The sequence below is a fragment of the Carassius gibelio genome, chromosome B15 (genome assembly GCF_023724105.1).
Source record: "Carassius gibelio isolate Cgi1373 ecotype wild population from Czech Republic chromosome B15, carGib1.2-hapl.c, whole genome shotgun sequence".
Lineage (NCBI taxonomy): Eukaryota > Metazoa > Chordata > Actinopteri > Cypriniformes > Cyprinidae > Carassius > Carassius gibelio.
This window is the reverse complement of record NC_068410.1, coordinates 9,328,505-9,351,828: the sequence shown is the minus strand read 5'-3', so window position 1 is coordinate 9,351,828 and position 23,324 is coordinate 9,328,505. Positions and strand designations below refer to the sequence as shown.

The 23,324-nt window shown below is 37.0% G+C and overlaps 2 protein-coding genes and 2 long non-coding RNA genes across 10 annotated transcripts in view; 2 read left to right on the top strand and 2 right to left on the bottom strand.

Moving 5' to 3' along the window:
- The window catches only part of LOC127972374 (uncharacterized), a 36,786-nt gene that overhangs the window by 11,127 nt on the left and 2,335 nt on the right, over positions 1 to 23,324 (top strand). Inside the window, exon 2 of one of the 2 annotated variants that reach the window (XR_008157079.1) lies at positions 9,050 to 9,977. This is a non-coding gene — a long non-coding RNA (uncharacterized LOC127972374). The remainder of the gene's footprint in view (positions 1 to 9,049; positions 9,978 to 23,324) is intronic. The other variant, XR_008157078.1, reaches the window with a different exon arrangement.
- Positions 1 to 23,324, bottom strand: part of LOC127972372 (32 kDa beta-galactoside-binding lectin-like) — a 39,406-nt gene that overhangs the window by 14,373 nt on the left and 1,709 nt on the right. Inside the window, exons 1-2 of one of the 6 annotated variants that reach the window (XM_052575834.1) lie at positions 8,534 to 8,930; positions 8,224 to 8,321 (exon numbers count right to left, since the gene is read on the bottom strand). The exons of 1 other annotated variant lie outside the window; for it this stretch is intronic. In XM_052575834.1, the coding sequence (XP_052431794.1) occupies positions 8,224 to 8,321; positions 8,534 to 8,563 (128 nt within the window). In that variant the 5' untranslated portion in view covers positions 8,564 to 8,930. Of the gene's footprint in view, positions 1 to 8,223; positions 8,322 to 8,533; positions 8,931 to 9,336; positions 9,486 to 23,324 lie in introns of those variants that run through there. 4 more of the 6 variants (XM_052575830.1, XM_052575831.1, XM_052575833.1 and 1 more) reach the window with 4 other exon arrangements.
- The window catches only part of LOC127972371 (32 kDa beta-galactoside-binding lectin), a 39,264-nt gene that overhangs the window by 14,373 nt on the left and 1,567 nt on the right, over positions 1 to 23,324 (bottom strand). The window contains exons 4-7 of the mRNA XM_052575828.1: positions 22,736 to 22,846; positions 22,518 to 22,606; positions 22,218 to 22,374; positions 21,607 to 21,954 (exon numbers count right to left, since the gene is read on the bottom strand). Of these exons, the coding sequence (XP_052431788.1) occupies positions 21,799 to 21,954; positions 22,218 to 22,374; positions 22,518 to 22,606; positions 22,736 to 22,846 (513 nt within the window). The 3' untranslated portion in view covers positions 21,607 to 21,798. The remainder of the gene's footprint in view (positions 1 to 21,606; positions 21,955 to 22,217; positions 22,375 to 22,517; positions 22,607 to 22,735; positions 22,847 to 23,324) is intronic.
- Positions 15,494 to 23,212, top strand: LOC127972375 (uncharacterized). Its single transcript, XR_008157080.1, has 3 exons — positions 15,494 to 15,844; positions 22,185 to 22,290; positions 22,713 to 23,212. It is a non-coding gene; the product is annotated as an uncharacterized LOC127972375 (long non-coding RNA).

The window sequence follows — 23,324 nt, the reverse complement described above, 5'->3', positions numbered from 1 at the left end:
TGGCTGTGTGCAGCTGGGTTGCAAAACTTTGTCTCCTATGTTGCATTCTTCTTGTGATGCCTTCTGGCTGTAGCAGACTTTCTGACCTTCTGTGCTCTGGTGGTTGCTGTTGCACAGACAGGGAATGTGGTTCTTGGAGTTAATTTGACAGTTTGTTAATGACTGTGTTAGGTGACTGAGGTGATGTCCTTTAGTACCTCAGATTTTTCATCAACAGTTGGCCGTGAAAGACTTGTTCGTTCTGGGTCGTTGTTGAACAGGTGCTTGTCATCTCTGATGTGGTGCACAAGGTGATCACCGGCCTTCCGTTCTGTCGCTGGTCGCAGCGAGCATGACTCAACTTTGTGATCACATGCATGTAAATGGTCTTGAAGGAACTCTCTTAGTTGTTTCATGACTTGTTCCATGTCTTCTAATGGTAAGCTGTCATGTTCTTGTGCATACTCAGCACTGTGCATGTCTGAGTGGTGCTGAGGTGGGTTTTGTTGTCGCTTACCCACACAAGTTGCTCTTGGACAAGTCAGGTGATTACCTTTGGATATCTGGTTAGGTTTCCAGATGTTGACCTTTTGGTTTCTTGAGACGCTTGGCTGGTCCCATGGATTTTTCCAGCAGTTGGGCTGAAAACGGTCGTGGATATGGGCATCACGCTCTCTGTACTCTTGATGGAAGACTCTGGTGTTGTGATGCCACTGGGTGTTGTCCAGTGTAAGGCTTGAGTCTTTGTTAACAGAGTTCAAAAGTGTAAAGGTTTTGTTACCTTTCTTTGAGGCCATCTTCTGCTTGTTATAGGCCTTCTGTGTTATGTCACGCAACTGTTGGATAGTCATGGAGTTCGGACAGGCCATGACACCTAGATGGTGACTGACTCCAGGGTGCAGATTCTTTAGGAAGAGTGTTTCGAAGTTCACATCCTCTTTTAGGCTCAGTTTGACTGGGCTGTCGATCTAGAAAGTTTCATACCTCGGGACTGGACGTGGCTCTAAGGAGGTATAACCAGTCTCTGTCAGTCACATGAGGTCTGATTTCCAGATGAAATTCAATATGTTGCAGGTAAGCCTAGATGTCGTGGCCCTCTGTGGAGTTCGGGTTGAACCTGCTGATGTTTTTAGACAGCTTGTTGAGGTCTTTGATGGTCATCCCGTGTGCAGCTCCAAGGTCTTGGACGGGAGGTTTTCTTTCGTTGGCAGGAAAGGGTGTGTGGCGAAGGCAGTTGAGGTTTTGGGTTGTGGCCCTTCGCTCCTTTCGTCATATGCCAGTTCTTGGATGTGGGACTCTGCTCTGCTCAGCAGTGATGAGGCTAAGAGAGGTTTCTCTTTCCTTGGCTCTTGTTTGTGCTTGTAAGCATATTGGAGTTCTTTTCTGACCATGTAGAGCTCATCATTGGTATCATCTAGTTGTTGGGTCAGATTGTCAGTTTCAGTTCTGTACTTTTCGAGGTGGTCTTTCAAAGCACTGATTTCAGAATTCTTGTTTCTGATGTCTAGCTTGGCTTTCTCTAGTAGCTGTTCGGCATACTGCAGTCTGTTTACCAGGTCTTTCTGAGCAGCCGTTGCATGTTGCTGGTCGAGCTGAGCTGCTGCCAGGGCTGCTTGGAGCTTCATAACTTGTTCCGTTGTTTCCCGCTCCCTCTCGCTGGGTGCTTTGAGTTGATCTTGAACTTTCATTTCCAGCTTGTCTATGCGACGTTGAGCACGTGTCAGCTCCTCTTGAAGGTGGGTGATGTGCTTGTCGCTCAGTTTCAGCTGGGTTGTGAAGGAATAGCTTAGTGAGACCGTGATCTTGACTAGCTCCTCGTGGTTGTTTTTCTGGCTTGAATCTTGTGTCAGGAATCTTCTCAGGATTAGGATTATTATTAAAAATAATAACAGTTCAAATGTCTTTGGAGTGAGGCTGTCTGTCATGCCTCTCAGCCAAATGTTCACATCTTCCCCATGGGCAATGGGGTCTGCAGTCTGCGGCATGTTGGCACGCTAGGGAGAAGAGGATCTGTGTGGAGTAAAAGCCTATGTGTGGTGGGACAACTAAGTGTTGTATCAGTGATTGTGAACCACTAGTGAAGTGTGGTGATGACTGTGTTGGTCTCAGGGTGTCTAAGTAGACTAGAGATGCGAAGACTTTGTCACTCTAATGAGGAAGAGGAAAATTGAGAAAGAGGTGAAAAACAAATTTAATTACAAGCAAAATTTTATGTTTTTCAAATTAGGAAAATAATTTTTTCCAATTAAATGTTATCAAAAAGGTAAACAATATTATTATATTTCTTGTTTTGGACAAAAGAATACAATAATAATTCTGATATCTCTTTTCTTAGTCTGACGGGATTGACACCATACACCTTACAGTTGGACCGCTCACCAGGGAGGCTGCGAAGGCGACAGTTGTTCAACACGTATCTCTATTCAATTGATCTCAACGTTGGATGAGATGCTAAAACTTGGATTGCATTTCCAAATGTAGGGAGGTTAGGAAGAACAAAGGAGAGGATGATTACAATCAAAATTCATAAGGATGATTCATCGTCGAACACGTAGTGAGGGATAACAATGTCTCCTTTTAGGGCTCAGGTGTGTCGTTCCCCGGCTAGGATACACAAAGTAAAGAAATGGTAAGAAAAAGTAAAATGAAAAAAAATTAATAAATGGGCAAAATAATTTTTCTTGTAACCCTCCCAAACAACATCTGGTGATGTAGGTGCTGTTTGACTATTTTTTTTTAAAGGTTTTCTGAGCCCGAGACTCAACTATTTTCTGCAATTCAACAGCTGTGATCCTTGGAGAGTCTTTAGCCACTCAAACTCTCTTTCTCACCATGCATTAGGACGATATAGACACACATCCTCTTCCAGGCAGATTGTTAACATTTTCTGTTGATTGGAAATTCTTAATTATTGCCCTGATGGTGGAAATGGGAATTTTCACTGCTCTAGCTCATTTGTTAAAGTCACTTTCTAATTTGTGAAGCTCAATTATCTTATGCTGCACATCAGAAATATATTCTTTGGTTTTTCACATTGTGATGGATGATTAAGGGCATTTGGGCTTTGTTTTCCCTCTTTTTTATATTTCTGTGAAACAGGAAGCAATGGCTGGATAATTTCATGTTCATAATCACTCTGGAGTGCTCAAAATTGTGAATATGACTGGGAATATACTTTAGAGTTATTTTACTCATAAGAATTTCTTATGGGGTGTTCTTAATTGTGGCCAATGTGTATTATAGAAAAACATTTATATCATAATGACATTTCCCCCATTATTATTATCCAAAGAAAGGTTCGATTTTTGTGAATTTTTTAAATAAAAGATCAAAAGGATTAACAATGCAGATTAATCTTCACAGGCTTCTTTGATCATGTTTACCAAGGGTGTCCATATTTTTGGGCATAACTATATATGAAAAAATAAATAAATAAAGTTAACATACAGCTTGTGTATGATATTTATTGTTTTTACTCGAGGAAAAATAGGAAACTAACAGCAAATACAATTGGTGTCGTATCTCTATCCTGCCAGCCGAGGTCACTGAAAGACCAACAAACACATTAGGCTACTATATTTATGAAATTACAGTTAAAAACTGACAAAAATACGTTTTCAGTGTGCTTGTGTAAAAAATAATTGTTTTTTTTTTTCTATTTGGTTTTATAAAAAAAAGTACATCCATCTCCTTGTTTCTGTTTCCTGTTTAATCTCTCTCCTATATGTTGCTGGCTCATTAATATTCAACATACAACTACCATACTGGGCAGAAATGCAAATTTAAAAAGTACTATTATTTATTAAGTTCAGGACATCTGTGGTCTAAAAAGTTACTAGTGACTAAAAAATAAGTACTAGTTCTATTTTTTGTTAACACGGATAGTTTAATTAAATACTAGTCACTATTGGAATAAGTACTAGTATCTAATGAATAAGTACTAGTAACTTTACAAAAGACACTAGTACCTAAAGAATAAGCACTAGTAGTTAATGAATAAGCACTAGTACCTAATGAATAAGTACTAATCCTCAATGGAAAAGATACTAGTGTCTAAAAAATAAGTACTAGTAACATGAAAAAAAGATACTAGTACAGATTATAGAATAAATATTAAAAAGGCTTTCCGTAGTAGTTGATATCTCAATGACGGAACCCCATAGAAGTCAATAGCAAAAAATTAAATTTGTTACTAGTAACAATATAAAGGTTACTAGTCACTATTGAATTAAGGGGGGGGGGGGGGGTGAAATGCTATTTCATGCATACTGAGTTTTTTACACTGTTAAAGAGTTGGATTCCCATGCTAAACATGGACAAAGTTTCAAAAATTAAGTTGTACGTTTGAAGTAAAAATTTTCCAAAAATACTCCTTCCGGTTTGTCACAAGTTTCGGAAAGTTTTTTTCGAGTATGGCTCTGTGTTTTACAAACAAGGCCCAGTTTGACGCCGGATTTGCATATCGTTCATTTCTTAAGGATAATGTTGTCCCAACGAAAAAGGGTCACGATCGTGTGTTGAAACCGCAGGCGGTGAGTAAAACTGCTTCAAATATCTCTGTGTTGTTAACTTAGCTATCGGCGCGTAAGCACATCAAGTAAACAACATGCGATCAAACTGCACTTTCCACATGTACACCTTAAAAAAAAAATAGACAACATAAAGTGGAACTTAGTCATTTTCCAAAACCGCTAAGCAAATATATACAGGTTCAATATATACTACATAGAGACGTCCTGCTATAGTCGTTGCTGCGGCTGCTGCTCTTGTTCAATTTCAGCCTCGGGATCTGATTCTGGATCATAAATATACGCTGAATCTGACTGTTAGCCATGGTATGTTTTGGATGATGTTTTTTTCCTCACAGTAATGTCACAGCTTCCAGCTCTCAACGCAAAAGCCTACTCGCGCTCGTGATTCTTTAGCTCCGCCCACACATCACGCCTCCAGCCGCTCGTGTTTTTCCGGGAAAAATCGGTACAGACTATCTTTCTCTTATAAATATAATAAAACTAAAGGCTTTTTGGAGTTATGAAGGATGCAGTACTACTCTATAGGTACTCAAGATTAACAGGATATTGAGTGAAAACGAGCATTTCACCCCCTTTAAGTACTAGTATCTAATGAATAAGTACTACTGCCTAATAAATAAATACTAGTATCTAATAAATAAGTACTAGTATTTAATCAATAAGTACTAGTATCTAATTAATAAATACCTGTACCTAATAATTAAGTACTAGTATCTGATGAATAAGTACTAGTAACTTTACAAAAGACACTAGTACCTAAAGAATAAGCACTAGTAGTTAGTGAATAAGCACTAGTACCTACTGAATAAGTATTAGTACTAAATGGAAAAGATACTAGTATCTAAAAAATAAGTACTAGTAACATTAAAAAAGATACTAGTACAGCTTATAGATTAAAAGTTAATTAGGCTTTCCATAGGACTTGGTATGAGATGATATCCATCTGTCTTACAGGTTCAGGGTGATAGTACTCACTGCAAAGGCTGGTTGTGGAGGTAAATAAGGCTGCATATATATGTAGCGAATAAAGGAGATATAATGATAAGGCATTGCTTATTATTACACCTTATGATAATATTTATGAAAAATAAAAGGAAGCTACACACATTTTTTTATAGTCATTGAAACATTAGCTACATATTACTCCCATTTATTTCACTGGAAATGTTTTAAAAGGTTCAGTTGCATGCACTACATTATGAGATACAGCATTTCATACAATACTATCTGTTGTATAGGTCACTGCTCAGTTTGACAAAGGTTATTTTATGCATACAGAAAAGAGTGCTGTGATAAAAGGTGTGTGGTAGCAGAAAAAAATTATATGTTATCTCCAGCAGTTTAATATTTCAAAGCCATTAACAACAAAAAAAAGTAGTTTTAAGCATATGAACTTATTTGTGGAAGTTTTACATATGCACTTCCTATGGATCCTTGACTTCCAGAGAAAACAACTGTAGATCTTCACAAACTTCAACAATATCGATGTCATCCAGATTAGTAAAGCGATGCTTGTAAGTGTGTGCTTGCTGGCCGTTCACTGACACATCATACTGCTTTGCTTTGCAGGTGATTTTCATCTGAATCACACATTTAAAATTGACAGTAAGATACTTCTTCTGATGTCACAAACAAACATATACTCTTAAAGAGACAGTTCACGCAAAAATTTAAATTCTGTTATCATTTACTTGCCCTTGTGTCATTCACAACCCATTAGCAAACCAAATTTTTGCGAAAATTATGTTATCATCTTTTGTCCATTCAACTGTGCAAAAATCTATTACTGTATTACTCTGTCCATTTAAACAGAAAAAGCATCTACATGTCAGTGTGCCAGCCTACCTCAAAGAACTCTCCATTTGCAAAAGGGATGTCTCCACTCCTTTCTTCTCGCCCCCACTGCCCGTTCTCCCAGGTATTGCGAACAACTGCATTCTTCTCAAAATGGCACAGGTAGTGAAATGCAATCCCATACCTGTGGCGCAGATTAATCACAATCCTAATGAAGAATGGAACAGAAGAGTGGATATGTTATCATAAACATAAACGGTTTTTGATATTATCTGTACATTTACAAAGAAAGTGTGAAAATGCTAGTGATGTATGTCAGGAAGAAAGAATTTTTCAGACCTTTTACAGTCAGAGTTAACAGTTCCATGAATAACAATGACTTTGCCAGGCTTTAATCCATTGATCAGTTCTTTTTTGTACGATGCCACCTGATTTTTATGAAACTGTAAAATATAGGAAAGTATATAACATTTTAATAATGCTGAACTTTATGCTCAATAAGGGTAGCATATTTTTATTCTAACCACAAGATGGCCAAAGAAATCCAGCTCCATTCCCTCCATTGAGATGATGTTCATTTGAGCGAACGGCATACGGTGATTATAGACCATTAATTCTTCCCCGTTGGCACTTATCTGTGGAGAGCCATTGTATAATGAGCAAAACTGTGGAAATCAATCATTCTTTTCATTCAGCTAGTACAGAAACAGAACAGTAGTGTACTGAATAAAGATTTATTTCCTGTAATTTGTGGCTAGAAAGTTGACAGTTGTTTTTTTTATTTATTTTTTATTTTTTTATGTCTTTCGGTTACATCTATACAAAAGGCACAATGTAGAAATAGTTTTGTACAGTAATGTGAAGATGTACATAACATACTGCAGTGGATACTGAATATACTAATTGTATAATGCTAATTGTTGCTAGTGTTTAAGTGCATTAGTTTATGATTGAAAAATGTGTTTGGTGAGTGACAGCTTTTGCCATTTTAATAGAAGAATGAGTTGATTTAAAGCACGTGTGAAATGTTTTGTCATTTTAATGCATTTTGTAGGGGTGCTCCGATCACGATCGGCCGATCGTTATGCGCATCTCGTCAGTAAAGCCGGTTCTCTAATCAGCTGTTAATTCCATCAGGTGCGTGATTTCACATAGAGTAGCTGTTAATACACAGAGCCGTTGTTAATAGAGAAGATGCGCAAATCAGGTTAATTTTCAGCGTTTTTTGACGCATCTTCTCAGTTAACAACGGCTCTGTGTAGTAACAGCTGCTCTATGTGAAATCACGCACCTGATGGAATTAACCGCTGATTAGAGAACCGGCTTTACTGACGAGATGCGCATTAACGATCGGCCGATCGTGATCGGAGCACCCCTAGCATTTTGTATGCATTTTGTATTTCCTGCTTTGCTAGGATGGAATTTGGTAAATGGAATTAAAGTGACCAAATTGAGAAAGGTGTCCTAGCAATTGTGAAGAAAAAAATAAAACAGCAAATTGGTAAAAGACGTAGTAATGAAAGAGGAGTCACTATCTTACCTGCCAGTCATGTTTGGAGCTTGACTGAATGTCATTTTGGGGGATTTTACAGCTAAATAAATGGCTTTTAAATAATAAATACCTCATATGCCTGTGCGGTGACAAGGATCTTGATGGTGAACTGTTGGCCTTGGAGGAGAGGAGACATAGAAGTGGGTTGATCTGAGTCCCAGCTACCGTTTTGGAAGGTCTTGTACAGTATGTGTGGGTGATCATCCTCGAAGTGTGGGCTAATGCACAGAGCAGTTTTAGCAGAGGAATGAGTACCATCCTTGAGGCTGATATATGATCTGGAGAACACAATGAAAACTGTATACTAAACAAACAATGTCCATGGTAATATTCCGTCCTTTGAGATGAACATGAAAAAATACTCACTTGTGAGCATTTGACAAAATCCGTCCAATTATGACAATAGTCTTCCCTTCCTTCAAGCCCCCTGTGATTGGTATCCCTTGAGTAATTGCGGACTGTGTCTGAGATGTGAATACAGTAAGCATATTTATGCAATATCACATTGTAACCATGATAAATATCTGGGAAATAAAATAATAAAACGACTCAATCTGACAAAACACCCAAAACATTGCTGCATACCTAAATCTCTAAACCCTTCATTACTACTGGTATGTGAACATGCTGATGTGAAGTATTTAGTAAAGAGTCTTATATTAAAAATGTTACGTACTGGTTTGTGAAAAATCTGAGAATCTGCCATTCTGCCAGTTCCTTCTTTTCCGCAGTCTCAATGCAAATCTTCAGATGGGTATTCAAGACCAAGGTTGGAGCACCGAGGATGGTAAACCAAGGTGAATCGTCTTAATATAGCTGTGATTTTAAGACCGCCCATATATTATACAAATGCTATACACAATATTCTAGGTAGATATAGCTACCTGAAAATGACCTAGAAATATTTTCTACCAGTAAAATGCAAACAAGTATAAAGGGGAGATAACTATAGTCCAGAAACAGACATGTAGACTACTGTTGGCTTAACAGTGAAAATATAACCAAAGAGATACATGAGAGTCTAAGAGTCACACATATCTAAGATAAACAGTGGAATATTTGTCCTTTTTTAATAGATATACCTTTACTGGAAATTACCTAGAAATATCTGCCATAAAATGCAAACCTGTATAAGAGCAGATAAAATAAACCCTCAGGAAAAAGATTTCAAAAGCTGCCATCCTTTTAAAAGGTAATAATGTGCCCCTTTTGATATGGAGCAATTGCATAAGGAGAAAAATCCTCTAATATTCTTCTAACATAAAAATTTAACATTTCTGTAACCATGCTGCAATACTCTGCAATATACCACCTCAATAATCTGAATTCATAAGACTGAATTCTCTTCTAATACTTAAGATTATCTATCACTGTACCATAAAAAATTATGGTGTGGCCACTGGTTAAGAAATGTTCATTGGAGCAGCAGCATCACAGAAAAACATGGAGACAAAAACTGCGCCCAGCTGGTGGAATGACCTCTTGAGTCTTTACTCATTTTCAAGGAACATCTAAAGACTCATCTTTTTCGCCAGCACTTAACCAACTAATACTAGCACTTTTCCTTCTTTTCAAAAAATAAAACCTTGCATTGCGTTCTGTACTAGACTAACTGAGACTTGTCATGGCACTTGTATACCGTTGTTGTTCTCTTGTTGACCTGACCGCTTCTATTGTTCTCATTTGTAAGATGCTTTGGATAAAAGCGTCTACTAAATGATAAATGTAAATGTAAAAGGTGTCAGGTTCTCAGAGACTTCCAAACATGGCCTCCACGTAATAAGAATCACAAGCTGAACTGTCATGAAGTGTAATGAAAGCATGAAAAAAAATTAGTTTAAATATCTCACCTATTGCATTTTCATATAATAATATTAGATAGCTGTTAAGTTGCTAATTTAGCAGTAAGCTGTTTAAAATAATTCAAATTAAGCAGATTTCTTCTGCCACCTTGAGATCAATCTAAATACAACGTCAACAGAAACCAGTCCCTATTTTGCTAATGTCAACAGCACTAAAATATTTAAATATTTTGTTCTTGACCCTCTGTCTGTAAAAATTACTTGTAGCACTTGTAACATTTAAAGATAACATTGAACTTCTGATGAAAAGGCTTTTAGGTAGTTTTCTACTTCCATCTTGATTAATATGTAGATGTATATTTAGCAAAGTGCAAAAGATTGCAAAAGTTTAGACATGTAGTATGCTTTAATCAGCATAAGATATTTGCTCCGTTGAATTTTGCAAACCAAATGAAAAGAAAGTGTATTTTTAACCATACATTTATTTGTGGACACTGGATCCTTGTTAGACACACACAAAAATCAGCGGCAGCTGTCCATAAACTTAATAAGACATGATGTCGTCCAGTTTAGTAAAGAGATGCTTGTAAATGTGTGTTTGATGGCCATTCATAAACACATCATAATGCGCTTTACTGGAGAGGATTTTGAACTGAATTAGACAGAACAGTAAGATGATGTCACAAACAAACTTCTACTCCTAACTCTTAAAGGGACAGTTCACAGAAAAAAAAAAAAATAATAATAATAATATATATATATATATATATATCATAATTTTCTTACCCTTGTGACATTCCAAATGAGATATTTTTCATATTTATTTAATATTATTATTAATTTTATACATTTAACAATGGCCTTTTTTGTTGTTGTTGTTCCAGAGATGGATTCAGAGCAACATGGGGGTGAGCAAATTAATTTTCTTTTAACAGAATCAAGAAGACACTTCAGATTTGTATCAAACATTAAACAAAGAAAAAACTATTTACTCTGTCCATTTCAACAAATAGGTACCATAAAGATGGTATGTACCGTTCTGCTATATGTTGTACAGTACATTAAATGTGCACTGCCTTTCTCATAGCGTTGGTTTATGTGCAGAGCAGTATCAACCTTAGAACCAGAACCGCACTGAAGGTTCACATGTGAGAGCCGCGGAAATACAGACCTCTTCATGAGTTCATTGGTGCAGTGGAATAATTCTGCTTATATATGGTTATACCTTGGAAATTACCTATGTTGTCTGCCAGACAGCTAAATTGAAAACATAGATAAGAGCAGATATCATATATCAGGTGAATAAAGCGTTAAATAAAGTAAAAAGGTGTACCATTTGAAAGATAATGATAGGGGTTCGCAGGAGATAGTGACCTGCAACACACACGAGCGATATTATTTTCAACTCACAACGACAGCATCAGTAAAGTAAAACATGTTCATGGATGTAAGTGTGCCTACCTGGAAAGGTGCATCTTGCGGAAGAATATTGCACCCAGAGCTACTTCTCTCTGTTAATGTCTATGGCGAATCATGCAGGAACTGGGCTATTCCGCAGCGGTACCTATCCGAACCAGTCTAAATAGTCAGAATATAAACACTTATTATAGGTGTATCGTAGTGATCCAGTACAAGACAAAAACACTGTTTGGAAAACTGATTTCATGCTGCACTCGCTTATTACAGAATGTTTTTTAATTTTGAACAAAAAAGTTAAGGACTGCAGATTTTATGTTTTTCAAACTGATTTTGCTCTCACCTGAAATGCTGCTTGAGGTGCTGTATAAAACTAAAAAGATAAGATGATATACAAAATGCATTCAAAAGACATTGCAAATCTATGCTTGCTATTATAAAGTGCTGTTTATGAGTTTTTATCTCAAAAGTTAGACACGATATGAGATGATATCCATCTGTCTTACAGGTTCAGGGTGATAGGAGGTAAATAATATTGCAAATATATATATATGTCATATTACATTCAAAAATGTTATTTAAATAAACTGGGCCTAAAAGCATTCAGCTACCACACATACTGAATATTGCTTTAATGTGAAGAACTGCACTTGTGATCACTTAATAAATCCATTACAAAAGACATGAGCACAGACAAAAGTCATTCCAAACTAGCTCAAAAGTTAAGTTATAGTCTGAGAAACGTTCTGCAGTGGCGACGCATGTATTTTAGTTCTCACCGCAGGATTCTGGAAGACAATAGAGTTCAACTCCACCATTCCATCCACCGAGATGATGTCCACATTAGAGTATGGAACGCGGTGTCTATAGTCCATGAAGTGTCTCCCATTAGTAGATATCTAAAGAGAACCATCACAAAAGTCATTAATGAAATGAAGGTGAAATGCCTTTCAAATAATTAACTATTTATGGTTCTGCTGATTAGAAAGAAAGATGCAAATGGCTACTATTTAGAAACTTCAATTTTAGAGTCAGTGTCCTTGTACCTTGTATTCGTCCTGCTCAACGAGGATCTGGAGAGTGAATGTTTGGCCTTGGGGAAAGGGAGATTCATGTTTGCGCTCCTCTGAGCCCCAGTTCATGTTCTGGAAGCTGTTGAGCACTACATACCCAGTGCTCTCATAGCGTGGGTTAAAGTGCAGAGCAATATTAGCCCCGGAATGAGAACCACATTGAAGGTTCACATGAAATCTGCAGAACAACAAGGAGAGTGTGATCGGTCACATCTCATCTCTGATTTGATATGTTCTAAAATAATTGCAAGGCTCACGAAGTGACACCTGAACTGGTAAATAATTGTACTACTAAAAAATACATCAAGAGCACCTTTGCAGCGCAGGTTAAAGGTAACCAGCATATTGTGGTTGCCCAACACTTTGAAAATGAGAATAAAACTCTTTCATGTTCCTCACCTGTTAGCCCCTGGTAAAACCCGTCCGCTCAAGATGATGCTCTTCCCAATCTGCAGGCCTCCCTGGATTTGACCGCTGAATGGGATTCTCTGTGTTGATGTAAAGAGTAATGTGACACAATCTGCATCTGCACTGAGGAGCTAATCCCCAATAATGTGAATCAATTATTAAAATGGCTTGTTTGATATACGAAATTGGGGAATGATGTCATATGATTGTGTCATATGTAATATAATGGTGAAAATGATCATTTAGGCAAAAAAAAAGACAGAAAGCAAGGTTAGTAAAAAGACTACTTGTTGCATGAAGGAGTTTTAATTGTGCATGCAAAACCACATAACTTTGAATAATGGAGTTGCTAACTCAAAAAAGAGGAAGACAAAGGTAAAACACACTGAAAAATGTTGGGTTAAAAATAACCCAATCTGTAACCCAACTATGGGTTGGTATAGCACCTTCCCATCTGTGGGTTATTTCAAGCCAACCCATTGGGTTAAAATCCTGTTGGGTTAAAAGTTACCCAACAGTTGAGTTAATTATTTATATTAATTAACATCAGTATTTTTATTAAAAATTAGTTAATACAACCATATTATGAAACTATTTTGTTGTAAATTACAGATTTTATTTTAATATGCAAATAACACATTTACAAATATATTTTAAAATATTTTATTTAAATGTACAAGAATGTGTAAAAATACAACTGACATTTTCAAGATGTACAAATGTGTCCATTCATATTCATATCAAACACACAAATGTGCAAATACAGTTCACAGCTGTGGCCTAATGGTTAGAGAGTTGGACCTGTAACCCGAAAGTCACAGGTTTGAGTCTCGGTGCTGGCTGGAGTTGGAGGTGGGAGGGAGTAAATGAACAGTGCTCTCTTGAACCCCCAGCTGCTTTCCGGATGCTCACTGCTCCGGATGTGTGTTCACTGCTGTGTGTGTGCACTTGGATGGGTTAAATGCAGAGTACCAATTCCGAATATGGGTTACCACACTTGGCAAATGTTACGACTTTCAAATGAACACAACATATAATAATAAAACAAAAAATAATCATAAAATCAATATACTAGCTGCTGGACCTACTGATGATCAATCAAATAAAAAAAAAGTGTTTTACTGATTACTAAATACAAAGTTTTTAAGGAGGAGACAGTGTGCAGAAGAAACTATTAAAGACTGTGTGTTCCAAAAACTCTCAAATGGGAGCAGAGGGATTTAAGTAGTAGATGTCATATACAAAGAAAAGTTTGAAACACAGATCGACTGTTTGTAGTATCGTCTTCTGTTCCATCACCTCCCCATTTAAAATAGCTCGCCATTTAAAATAGCAAATTTAAATTGGTTAAAGTGATAATTCACCCAAAAATGAAAATTCTGTCATCTTTTTTTTTTTAAATAACTTCTTGGAACGATTTGTATTGTACAACATGTGTCTTATACAAAATACATAAAGGTGACTTGACTTCACAGGGCACTGTAATTTTGCTTTAACTTACAGGTTGAATGTCAATGAAGGACCGCTTAATTTCCGTGTATGATGTGCACACCAATTTTCCAATCCATATGGTGCAGATGGCAGGAACGGTTTTAAAGACAATGTCTGCACTAAGGCCCTTAAATGACAAAAGTACAGAGAAAGCACAAGTTTAAAAAAAACACAGCTCACAGTTAAAATTTTTACAGTCTTTGTGGGGATCTACTATCATTTGCACTTAGAGACAGACTAAATCAGTTTTCAGTCCCTCCAGAAAATTTGTGGCAATATTTGTGGCTAATGCGAGTAAATTTTACAACCCTTTACCCTTAGACTGGTTTGGACTTGTAGGGAGGAGCAAAAGTACACTGTAAATGAAAGGAAGCTTTGTTGGACGGAATGTGGCAATACACTTATTTCAACTTATTTGTCTTTTTTCATAATTTTTGGAAGTCATAGTAAAATTGAAAACTTATGTATCATTAATTTAAATAGGTTACTTACCTTGAAATGTCTCAGTTAACAGCCAGAATTTCTATTGTTGCAAACTTTCCTTCACGAAAAAGTCCATTGTCTAAAACATAAGTATAAACACATTTAGTGCTACACACATTTAAAAAACATGTCAATCAATCTAGCCTCATAAGAGAAATAGATGTAATTATAGGGTATTCTAATAGATGCTTAACAATATTCAATATGAATAAACTATTAAAACACTTTTACTGTAACTGTACAATTAATTCGTGCTGGTGCGCTAAGACGAATATGGCTTCGGTTTTACGCTCTCATCTTAAAGGTTGGTTGTAGGAGTAACGTTAACGTAAATGTAGGGCACTGGTATAAATTTTCGGTGAAAGAGCGGATTACCTCACAACTGCGCGCTTTTCTTTCGTCTGGGTTTTTAACTTTTATAACATAAAATTGCAGGTTCATTCAAACGATTCTCGCGGAGTCTGTTGTCCGTCGCATGACTGATGTGTGGGCTCAGCTGGCTCATTCACTGGTCCGATCCGATAAATGTCCCGTGTGGCTTTTCTAGCTTAATTCTAATGATTTCGTCAAACTTTCACATTTTACCAGACATTTTATTAACTTTAAGTAATACTTCTATGAAAGTTTTGCAGCTAATCTTTATTATGTATTAATGCTGGCGAACAAACAGGAATAGCATTCAGTTGCAATTGATCTGATTCTCTGGGGGAAACAAACGGACTAAAGGGAATTATAACTTTTTTTAACGTATAAAAAATAATTAACGTATCAGACACATTACTTAATATAATATTATAACAGTTATATACATCATATGATTATATTAACAGTTACTTACCCTTCATAATCAGGCAGGTTGCCACTGATGTCTGCGCTGAGTCGCTGACTGGACCGCTAAAATTTGAACCGGAGTGAAGCGGGAAACATTCATGAGTTCACCCTTACATCTAATCTGAAGGCAAGTAGTAGGCATATTTTGGCGTGCTGTCCTGGGGGAGGGGTCCGGAGCATAGCCCGAACCCAAATAACTCCCCCTATCCCTAATTTGGGATAAATAGATTAGATGTGAGGAGTTGGGGTGGAGGAGGGATGCCGAAAAACTGTCGTGGGACAGGAGGTAGGAAGACTGAATATATATACGCTTGTGTGCTATTTAAGATGATTAGCTAAACGAGATGCACCTGTGCCAAATTGGATGATTATCTGATCGTGCTTCTCCCGAACTTTGTTAATAAAACCACATTTGTTGTGCTCTCGTCTGTAACGTTAGTCTATCAGTGCCCGCGGAGGCGTGGAGAGAAGCACACAACAAAGGTAATCCGTTGAAGGAACTTTACTTAGTAAAGTATAGATTTACAACAGCGGGGTTATGCTCTTGCCCATTGCTGATGGGTTTACTACAACCATCTACACCAGAACCTGCGAGCATACTAACTCTGAACATAACAATCAGTAAAACTAGTCCCTGTGCAATAACGTAACAGCATCTAATTGGACAATACAGAACTCATTATAACATATAAAATAACTGTAACTAAACTTATATTTAATTAACTAACACTATAACAATATTTAACCCAACAGTTGGGTTATAACTAACAATAACCCAACGACGAAAAAAAAAATTACCTAACAAATTTTAAGATAACCCATCACATTGACCCAATATGTGTGACCCAATGGTTGGGTTAAAAATAGTGATGGGAAGTTCGATTCTTTTCCGCGAACCGGTTCTTTCGGATGGTCAGATTCAATAAACCGGTTGAAAAAACCGTTTCAGCGGTTCTTTTACGCTCGACGTAATGGCGTCACGTCTATCAAACATTCAAATATATAAAGTCAGTAATCATAACTTTAGTCAGTTAAAAACCTCATAATCATGAAAAGTTTACATTTGAGTTTTGCAACAACACCCAAATACAGTAACAGCAATAATGTGCATATGAGGATTTAAGTCTTGAAGATATAAAGTAAATAAATTAGGTGTCATCAGCGCAGAAACCATGATCCACTTACTAAACATAATCCGATGTATTTGTTATTAAATGAACTCACGTTTCGCCAGATTGCCCTTCATCCAAGCCCTTGGATTACCCGCGCTCATAACATTAGCACAGAATCAGAATCAATCACCAAAAGAGTCACTTCGGTTCAGACATGCTGTGAGTCAGTTGGCTTCACGCTGAATCGCGCATGCGCAGTATAATCAGCTCCTCGGTTTTAGAATCGGACGTGTCCGAAAGAAATGGTTTTTGGGTCATTCAGAGCCGTTGAAAAACAGAGTTGCGACACTCCCATAGACTGCCATAGGAACATTGGAATGCAGAAGTAACGCATGTCGTGGAGCAGCCAATAGTTCCAAACACTGATAGTTCCAGCGCTGAACTGCACACATTTTCAATGTTTCTGAAGTACGCTCGCTGGTAAATTGATGAAATTACTGTATTTTTGACATTTGAACGCATTAGCCGACCTCGCATGAATCTATATAATAGTTGTATTTTATGTAGCCAGCTTGATTAATTTTTATTGGAGTCTGAGGTAGGTAGACTCTTAATCGTTGCTTAAAGGGTTAGTTTGCCCAAAAATGAAAATTATGTCATTAATAACTCACCCTTATGCTGTTCCAAACATGTAAGACCTCCTTTTATCTTTGGAACACATTTTAAGATATTTTAGATTTAGTCCGAGAGCTTGTAGTTGAGACCAGCTCATTCGAGTCCGAGTCCAGATCGAGTCCAGAGAGGGTTGAGTCCGAGTCAAGACCGAGTTCAGAAAGGGTCGAGTACGAGTCAAGACTGAGTTCAGAAAGGGTCGAGTCCAAGTCAAGACCGAGACCAGAGAGATTGGGTCTGAGACAAGACCTAAAGAAATCTTCAAGAGTATGTAAAATGTTTGGTGGAAATAAGGGTAAAATGGCCACATAGTATGTGGTGTAAAGGTAATTTTATTAGAATTATGAATTGTTACTTTGTTACGGTTCTTGACTTGTGAACGAGTCAATGTTTTGTTCGTTATCTGGCTCAGCTCGGTGTTCATCTTCAGTCCCCTTTTCACAGCAGTTCAGTCAATGTACTGTTTGAGTACATGAATCACTCCAGGATATTGGTTTGTTTGAACTTAGAGGGAGTGTCAGCCACATTAAAAAAGTTAAAAGCTTAAGTCATTTGTGGATTAATGTGTATTAGAGATGCGAACCGTTTAAAATGATTCAGTTCGATTTGGTGAACTGAATGATTCGTTCGCGAACCGGATATCCAGACTGCTTTGATTTGAACTCTCTCTCACACAGACACGGAAGAGAAGACAATGCTGAATAAAGTCCTTGTTTTTGCTATTTTTGGTCCAAAATGTATTTTCGATGCTTCAAAAAATTCTAACTGACCCTCTGATGTCACATGGACTACTTTGATGATGTTTTTCTTACCTTTCTGGACATGGACAGTATACCGTACACACAGCTTCAATGGAGGGACAGAGAGCTCTCGGACTAAATCTAAAATATAAAGGAGGTCTTAAATGTTTGGAACAGCATAAGGGTGAGTTATTAATGATATAATTTTCATTTTTGGGTGAACTAACCCTTTAAGTAACAAACACTTAACTAATATTAGCTACCATAATCTGATGATACATTTACCTCAAATTTTCTTCAAGTTCGTTGGCATACAACGTTGATCGTCGTGATTAACACTTGTTTGTGACCGTATTAGTACACCTGATTACAATTAACTTTAGCTAGTTTAACTATAATTTTTGTTTTTTTTATTTATTTTTCTCTAGCTCAAATAGAAAACATAGCTAACTTGTATCTTGCAAGGTTGTTCTTTGGTTAATTTAGTCATTAAAGTTACACAGACCGTTTGTTAGACAGTGCATTGTGATGATAGGATATTTAGCATAAATGTGGATGATCCCGGCAAATAAACAGTATAATTGCAAAAAGAAAGATTATTAATCTATTTTTAAATTGAAGAGGCTGAGATGTGAAACAATTTGAGACTGACTTTTGACCAAAAAACTGAAGTCATGATTTTAATAGTTATTTACAATACAGTGAAGAATTTCAGCTGCATAACCCATGTTCATGGCTCTTAAAATTTTTGATGAAAAAAGCACATGTACACTGCTGCTCTGGATGTATCTACCCTCTCACAGGATGTAACGTTTAATTAAATGTTTTGTTGAATGCAATTGGTTGCCTTGTAGATTTTTCACTGTTTACATTTTTTCTTGACTTAAACTGAGCAGCTTCTGGCATTCATTGATATTCACTTGTTGTGCATGTGTATATATTTATGTGAATGTGTCTTAACATAACTTTAGGATGTTAGTAATTATGACCATAGAAGCACAAGAAAAATATATTGGCATAAACGTTAAGAACATTTCCAAAGCATCAAAATAAAATTTTAAATAAAATATATACAATAATATTAACATTAACAGAACTGGGTGAGGAACAGCCAAACTCAGCAAAAAAAAACATATACCACGGCAAGACACAGCAACAAGACACAAGACAGATGCGCTGCTTCAGATGTGCTGCCCAAGCTCTGTTGAAGAAGCACAAAGAAATTAAGGAATGGGCAGCAATGTCACCCAAAGATACTTACTGCAGCAGATGAAAGGCACATCATGCTTACTTGCCCTGCAATTAGAAGATGTCCAGCAGTACCATCAGCTCCGAGCTGCAGAAAACTGGGACCCTAGTACATCCATCTATCGTCTGGAGAAGTCTGGTCCGAAGTGGCTGGCCAATTCCTAAGAAGCAGGTTTTAAGACAACTTTGATTTACTTTTTTGATCCATTTCTAATTTTGACTACTCTATATTATATATACATTTATTTAATTATATATATATATATATATATATATATATATATATATATATATATATATATATATATAAAATATACATGCGTGTATGTGTACACACAAACTCACTATATGTAAAGTATGTGTGTTTATGTACATATGTGTATATGCATGTGTTGGTGGGTGTATATATATATATCATTTGAAATGAATCTAAAGTTGTCCTAAAACCTTAGGACAAATTAGTTCTTAGAACTTTTTGTGTGTGTGTGTGTGTGTGTGTTTGTGTATATATATATTATTAGTATACAGACTTTATTAACAGTACACTTATGTTTAGGGAAGGTTTAGCCTATGTTTAGGGAAGGATGAAGGGGTTAACCATCCTGAAATGAATCCCGTTAACGGTAATGTTATGGATCGTATTTAGGAAAAGAGAACACACTTTACGTGTAGTAAACATAGTAATCAGTTCATACGCGTTAATATTTGCCGGGAAAATGCTGTAATATAATCGTTACTGTAAATGTATTTTACGCTAGCCGCCGGATCTTCCCTCCAAAATTAAACACAAAAACTGATTAATGCCTTGTTTCCGCCACTCCACCGAAAAAAAAAATGTTATTATATGTATGTAATGCAAGTGTCAACGTAATAATCAATACATATTATGCGTCAATATTTACCTAATTGCTGCAAATATAGTTGAATTGTCTGTCCCGCTTAAAACCATTCAAACTGGTTGACAGCGCGGAGTTGTTTGGAGCTATTGAGAGCTACATGAACCACGTGACAGCGTGGCGGCGAGATCAAAGAGTGTCGCAACTCTCATATTTAACAGCTCTGGGTTCAGTACTGATGATCCCAAAACCGATGCAACCGGTTCTTGACTCGAGAATGAGAATCGCTCTAACTAGCACGTGCTGCATGTATCATCAACTGCTCTACTCGTGTTCATGTTCTGTTTACTACAAACTCAATTTGTGAATGTGTCATCATACAGTACAGATATTTCATAAATCATCTTTAGAGTCTTAACTATTGTCCAACTTCCCTGAAAACCCATTTGGCCTATACATTGGTCCGTGTAAATCAGGGTATTTAAAACGGATTTGGAATGGACGGAAGATACCCTGATTGATCAGTTCATCGGTTCTCAAATCGGACGCGTCCGACAGAAACGATTCTCGGTTGAGTCTACTGGTGATCCGAAAACCGAAGCAACCGGTTCTTGACTCGAGAACGAGAACTGCTCCAGCAGTGGGCGTGTTCGTTCATTATCTGGCTCGGCTCGGTGTTCATCTTCAATTCTCGCTTCAAAGCAGTTCAGTCAGTGTAGCCTACTGTTTGAGTATATGAATTACTCCGGGATATTGCTTTATTCTGACTCAGAGGGAGTGTCAGTCACGTTAAAAAAGTTAACAGCTTAAGTAATTTGTGGATTAATGCTTATTGGAGACGTGAACCGTTTCAAACGATTCAGTTCGATTTGGTGAACTGGTTCAACCGGTTCAATAAAAAGAACCGGTTAAATTAAACGATTCGTTCACGAATCGGCCATCACTAGTTAAAAAAACAACCCAACGTTTTTTGCTGTGTAGCGAATAAAGAAGATATAATGATAAGGCATTGCTTATTATTATGCCTTATGATAATATTTATGAAAAATAAAAGGAAGCTACACACATTTTTTTATAGTCATTGAAACATTAGCTACACATTACTCCTATTTATTTCACTGGAAATGTTTTAAAAGGTTCAGCTGCATGCACTACATTATGAGATACAGCATTCCATACAATACTATCTGTTGTATAGGTCACTGCTCAGTTTGACAAAGGTTATTTTATGCATACAGAAAAGAGTGCTGTGATAAAAGGTGTGTCTATTGCAAACATAGGCGGCAGTGGCTTAGTGGTTCATGTAGGTTGTCTACAAACCGGAAGGTTGGTGATTCAATCCCCGGCTCCACCTGACCAAGTTTCGAGGTGTCCTTGAGCAAGACACCTAACCCCGCCTTGAATGGCAGACATCGCAGTCGGTGTTCGAACCCCCAACTGCTCCCCGGCGCACAGCATAAATGGCTGCCCACTGCTCCGCGTGTGTGTGTGTGTGTGTGTGTGTTCACTGCTCTGTGTGTGTGCATTTCGGATGGGTTAAATGCAGAGCACGAATTCTGAATATGGGTCACCATACTTGGCTGAATGTCACTTTCACTTTTTTTTCCCTTTCACATAGTCAGGATTTCTTAAGACACCTATTTTAGTGATATCCGTCTGGAAGCTGAGACATTGCATGTGTAACATAACATTTCACAATAGTTAAAATAGTGGCAGAAAATAATTATATGTTATCACCAGCAGTTTAATATTTCAAAGCCATTAACAACACCAACAAAAGTAGTTTTAAGCATATGAACTTATTTGTGGAAGTTTTAAATATGCACTTCCTATGGATCCTTGACTTCCACAGAAAACAACTGTAGACCTCCACAAACTTCAACAACATCGATGTCACCCAGATTAGTAAAGCGATGCTTGTAAGTGTGTGCTTGCTGGCCGTTCACTGACACATCATACTGCTCTGCTTTGCAGGTGATTTTCATCTGAATCACACATATAAAACTGACAGTAAGATACTTGTTCTGATGTCACAAACAAACATATACTCTTAAAGAGACAGTTCACGCAAAAATGTAAATTCTGTTATCATTTACTTGCCCTTGTGTCATCCACAACCCATTAGCAAACCAAATTTTTGCGAAAATTATGTTATAATCTTTTGTCCATTCAACTGTATAACTCTATTACTGTATTACTCTGTCCATTTAAACAGAAAAAGCATCTACATGTCAGTGTGCCAGCCTACCTCAAAGAACTCTCCATTTGCAAAAGGGATGTCTCCGCTCCTTTCTTCTCGCCCCCACTGCCCGTCCGTCCAGGTATTGCGAACAACTGCATTCTCCTCAAAATGGCACAGGTAGTGAAATGCAATCCCATACCTGTGGCGCAGATTAATCTCAATCCTAATGAAGAATGGAACAGAAGAGTGGATACGTTATCATAAACATAAACGGTTTTTGATATTATCTGTACGTTTACAAAGAAAGAAAGAAAGAAAGTGTGAAAATGCTAGTGATGTATGTCAGGAAGAAAGAATTTTTCAGACCTTTTACAGTCAGAGTTAACAGTTCCATGAATAACAATGACTTTGCCAGGCTTTAATCCATTGATCAGTTCTTTTTTGTACGATGCCACCTGATTGCAGGAAAAAGTATGAAAGCATAAAAATTATTTTTTATGAAACTGTAAAATATAGGAAAGTATATAGCATTTTAATAATGCTGAACTTTATGCTCAATAGGGGTAGCATATGTTTATTCTAACCACAAGATGGCCAAAGAAATCCAGCTCCATTCCCTCCATTGAGATGATGTTCATTTGAGCGAACGGCATACGGTGATTATAGACCATTAATTCTTCCCCGTTGGCACTTATCTGTGGAGAGCCATTGTTTAATGAGCAAAACAGTGGAAACCAATCATTCTTTTCATTCAGCTAGTACAGAAACAGAACAGTAGTGTACTGAATAAAGATTTATCTCCTGTAATTTGTGGCTAGAAAGTTAACAGTTGTTTTTTGTTTTTTTATGTCTTTCGGTTACATCTATACAAACGGCACAATGTAGAAATAGTTTTGTACAGTAATGTGAAGATGTACATAACATACTGCAGTGGATACTGAATATACTAATTGTATAATGCTAATTGTTGCTAGTGTTTAAGTGCATTAGTGTATGATTGAAAAATGTGTTTGGTGAGTGACAGCTTTTGCCATTTTAATAGAAGAATGAGTTGATTTAAAGCACGTGTGAAGTGTTTTGTCATTTTAATGCATTTTGTATGCATTTTGTATTTCCTGCTTTGCTAAGATGGAATTTGGTAAATGGAATAAAAGTGACCAAACTGAGAAAGGT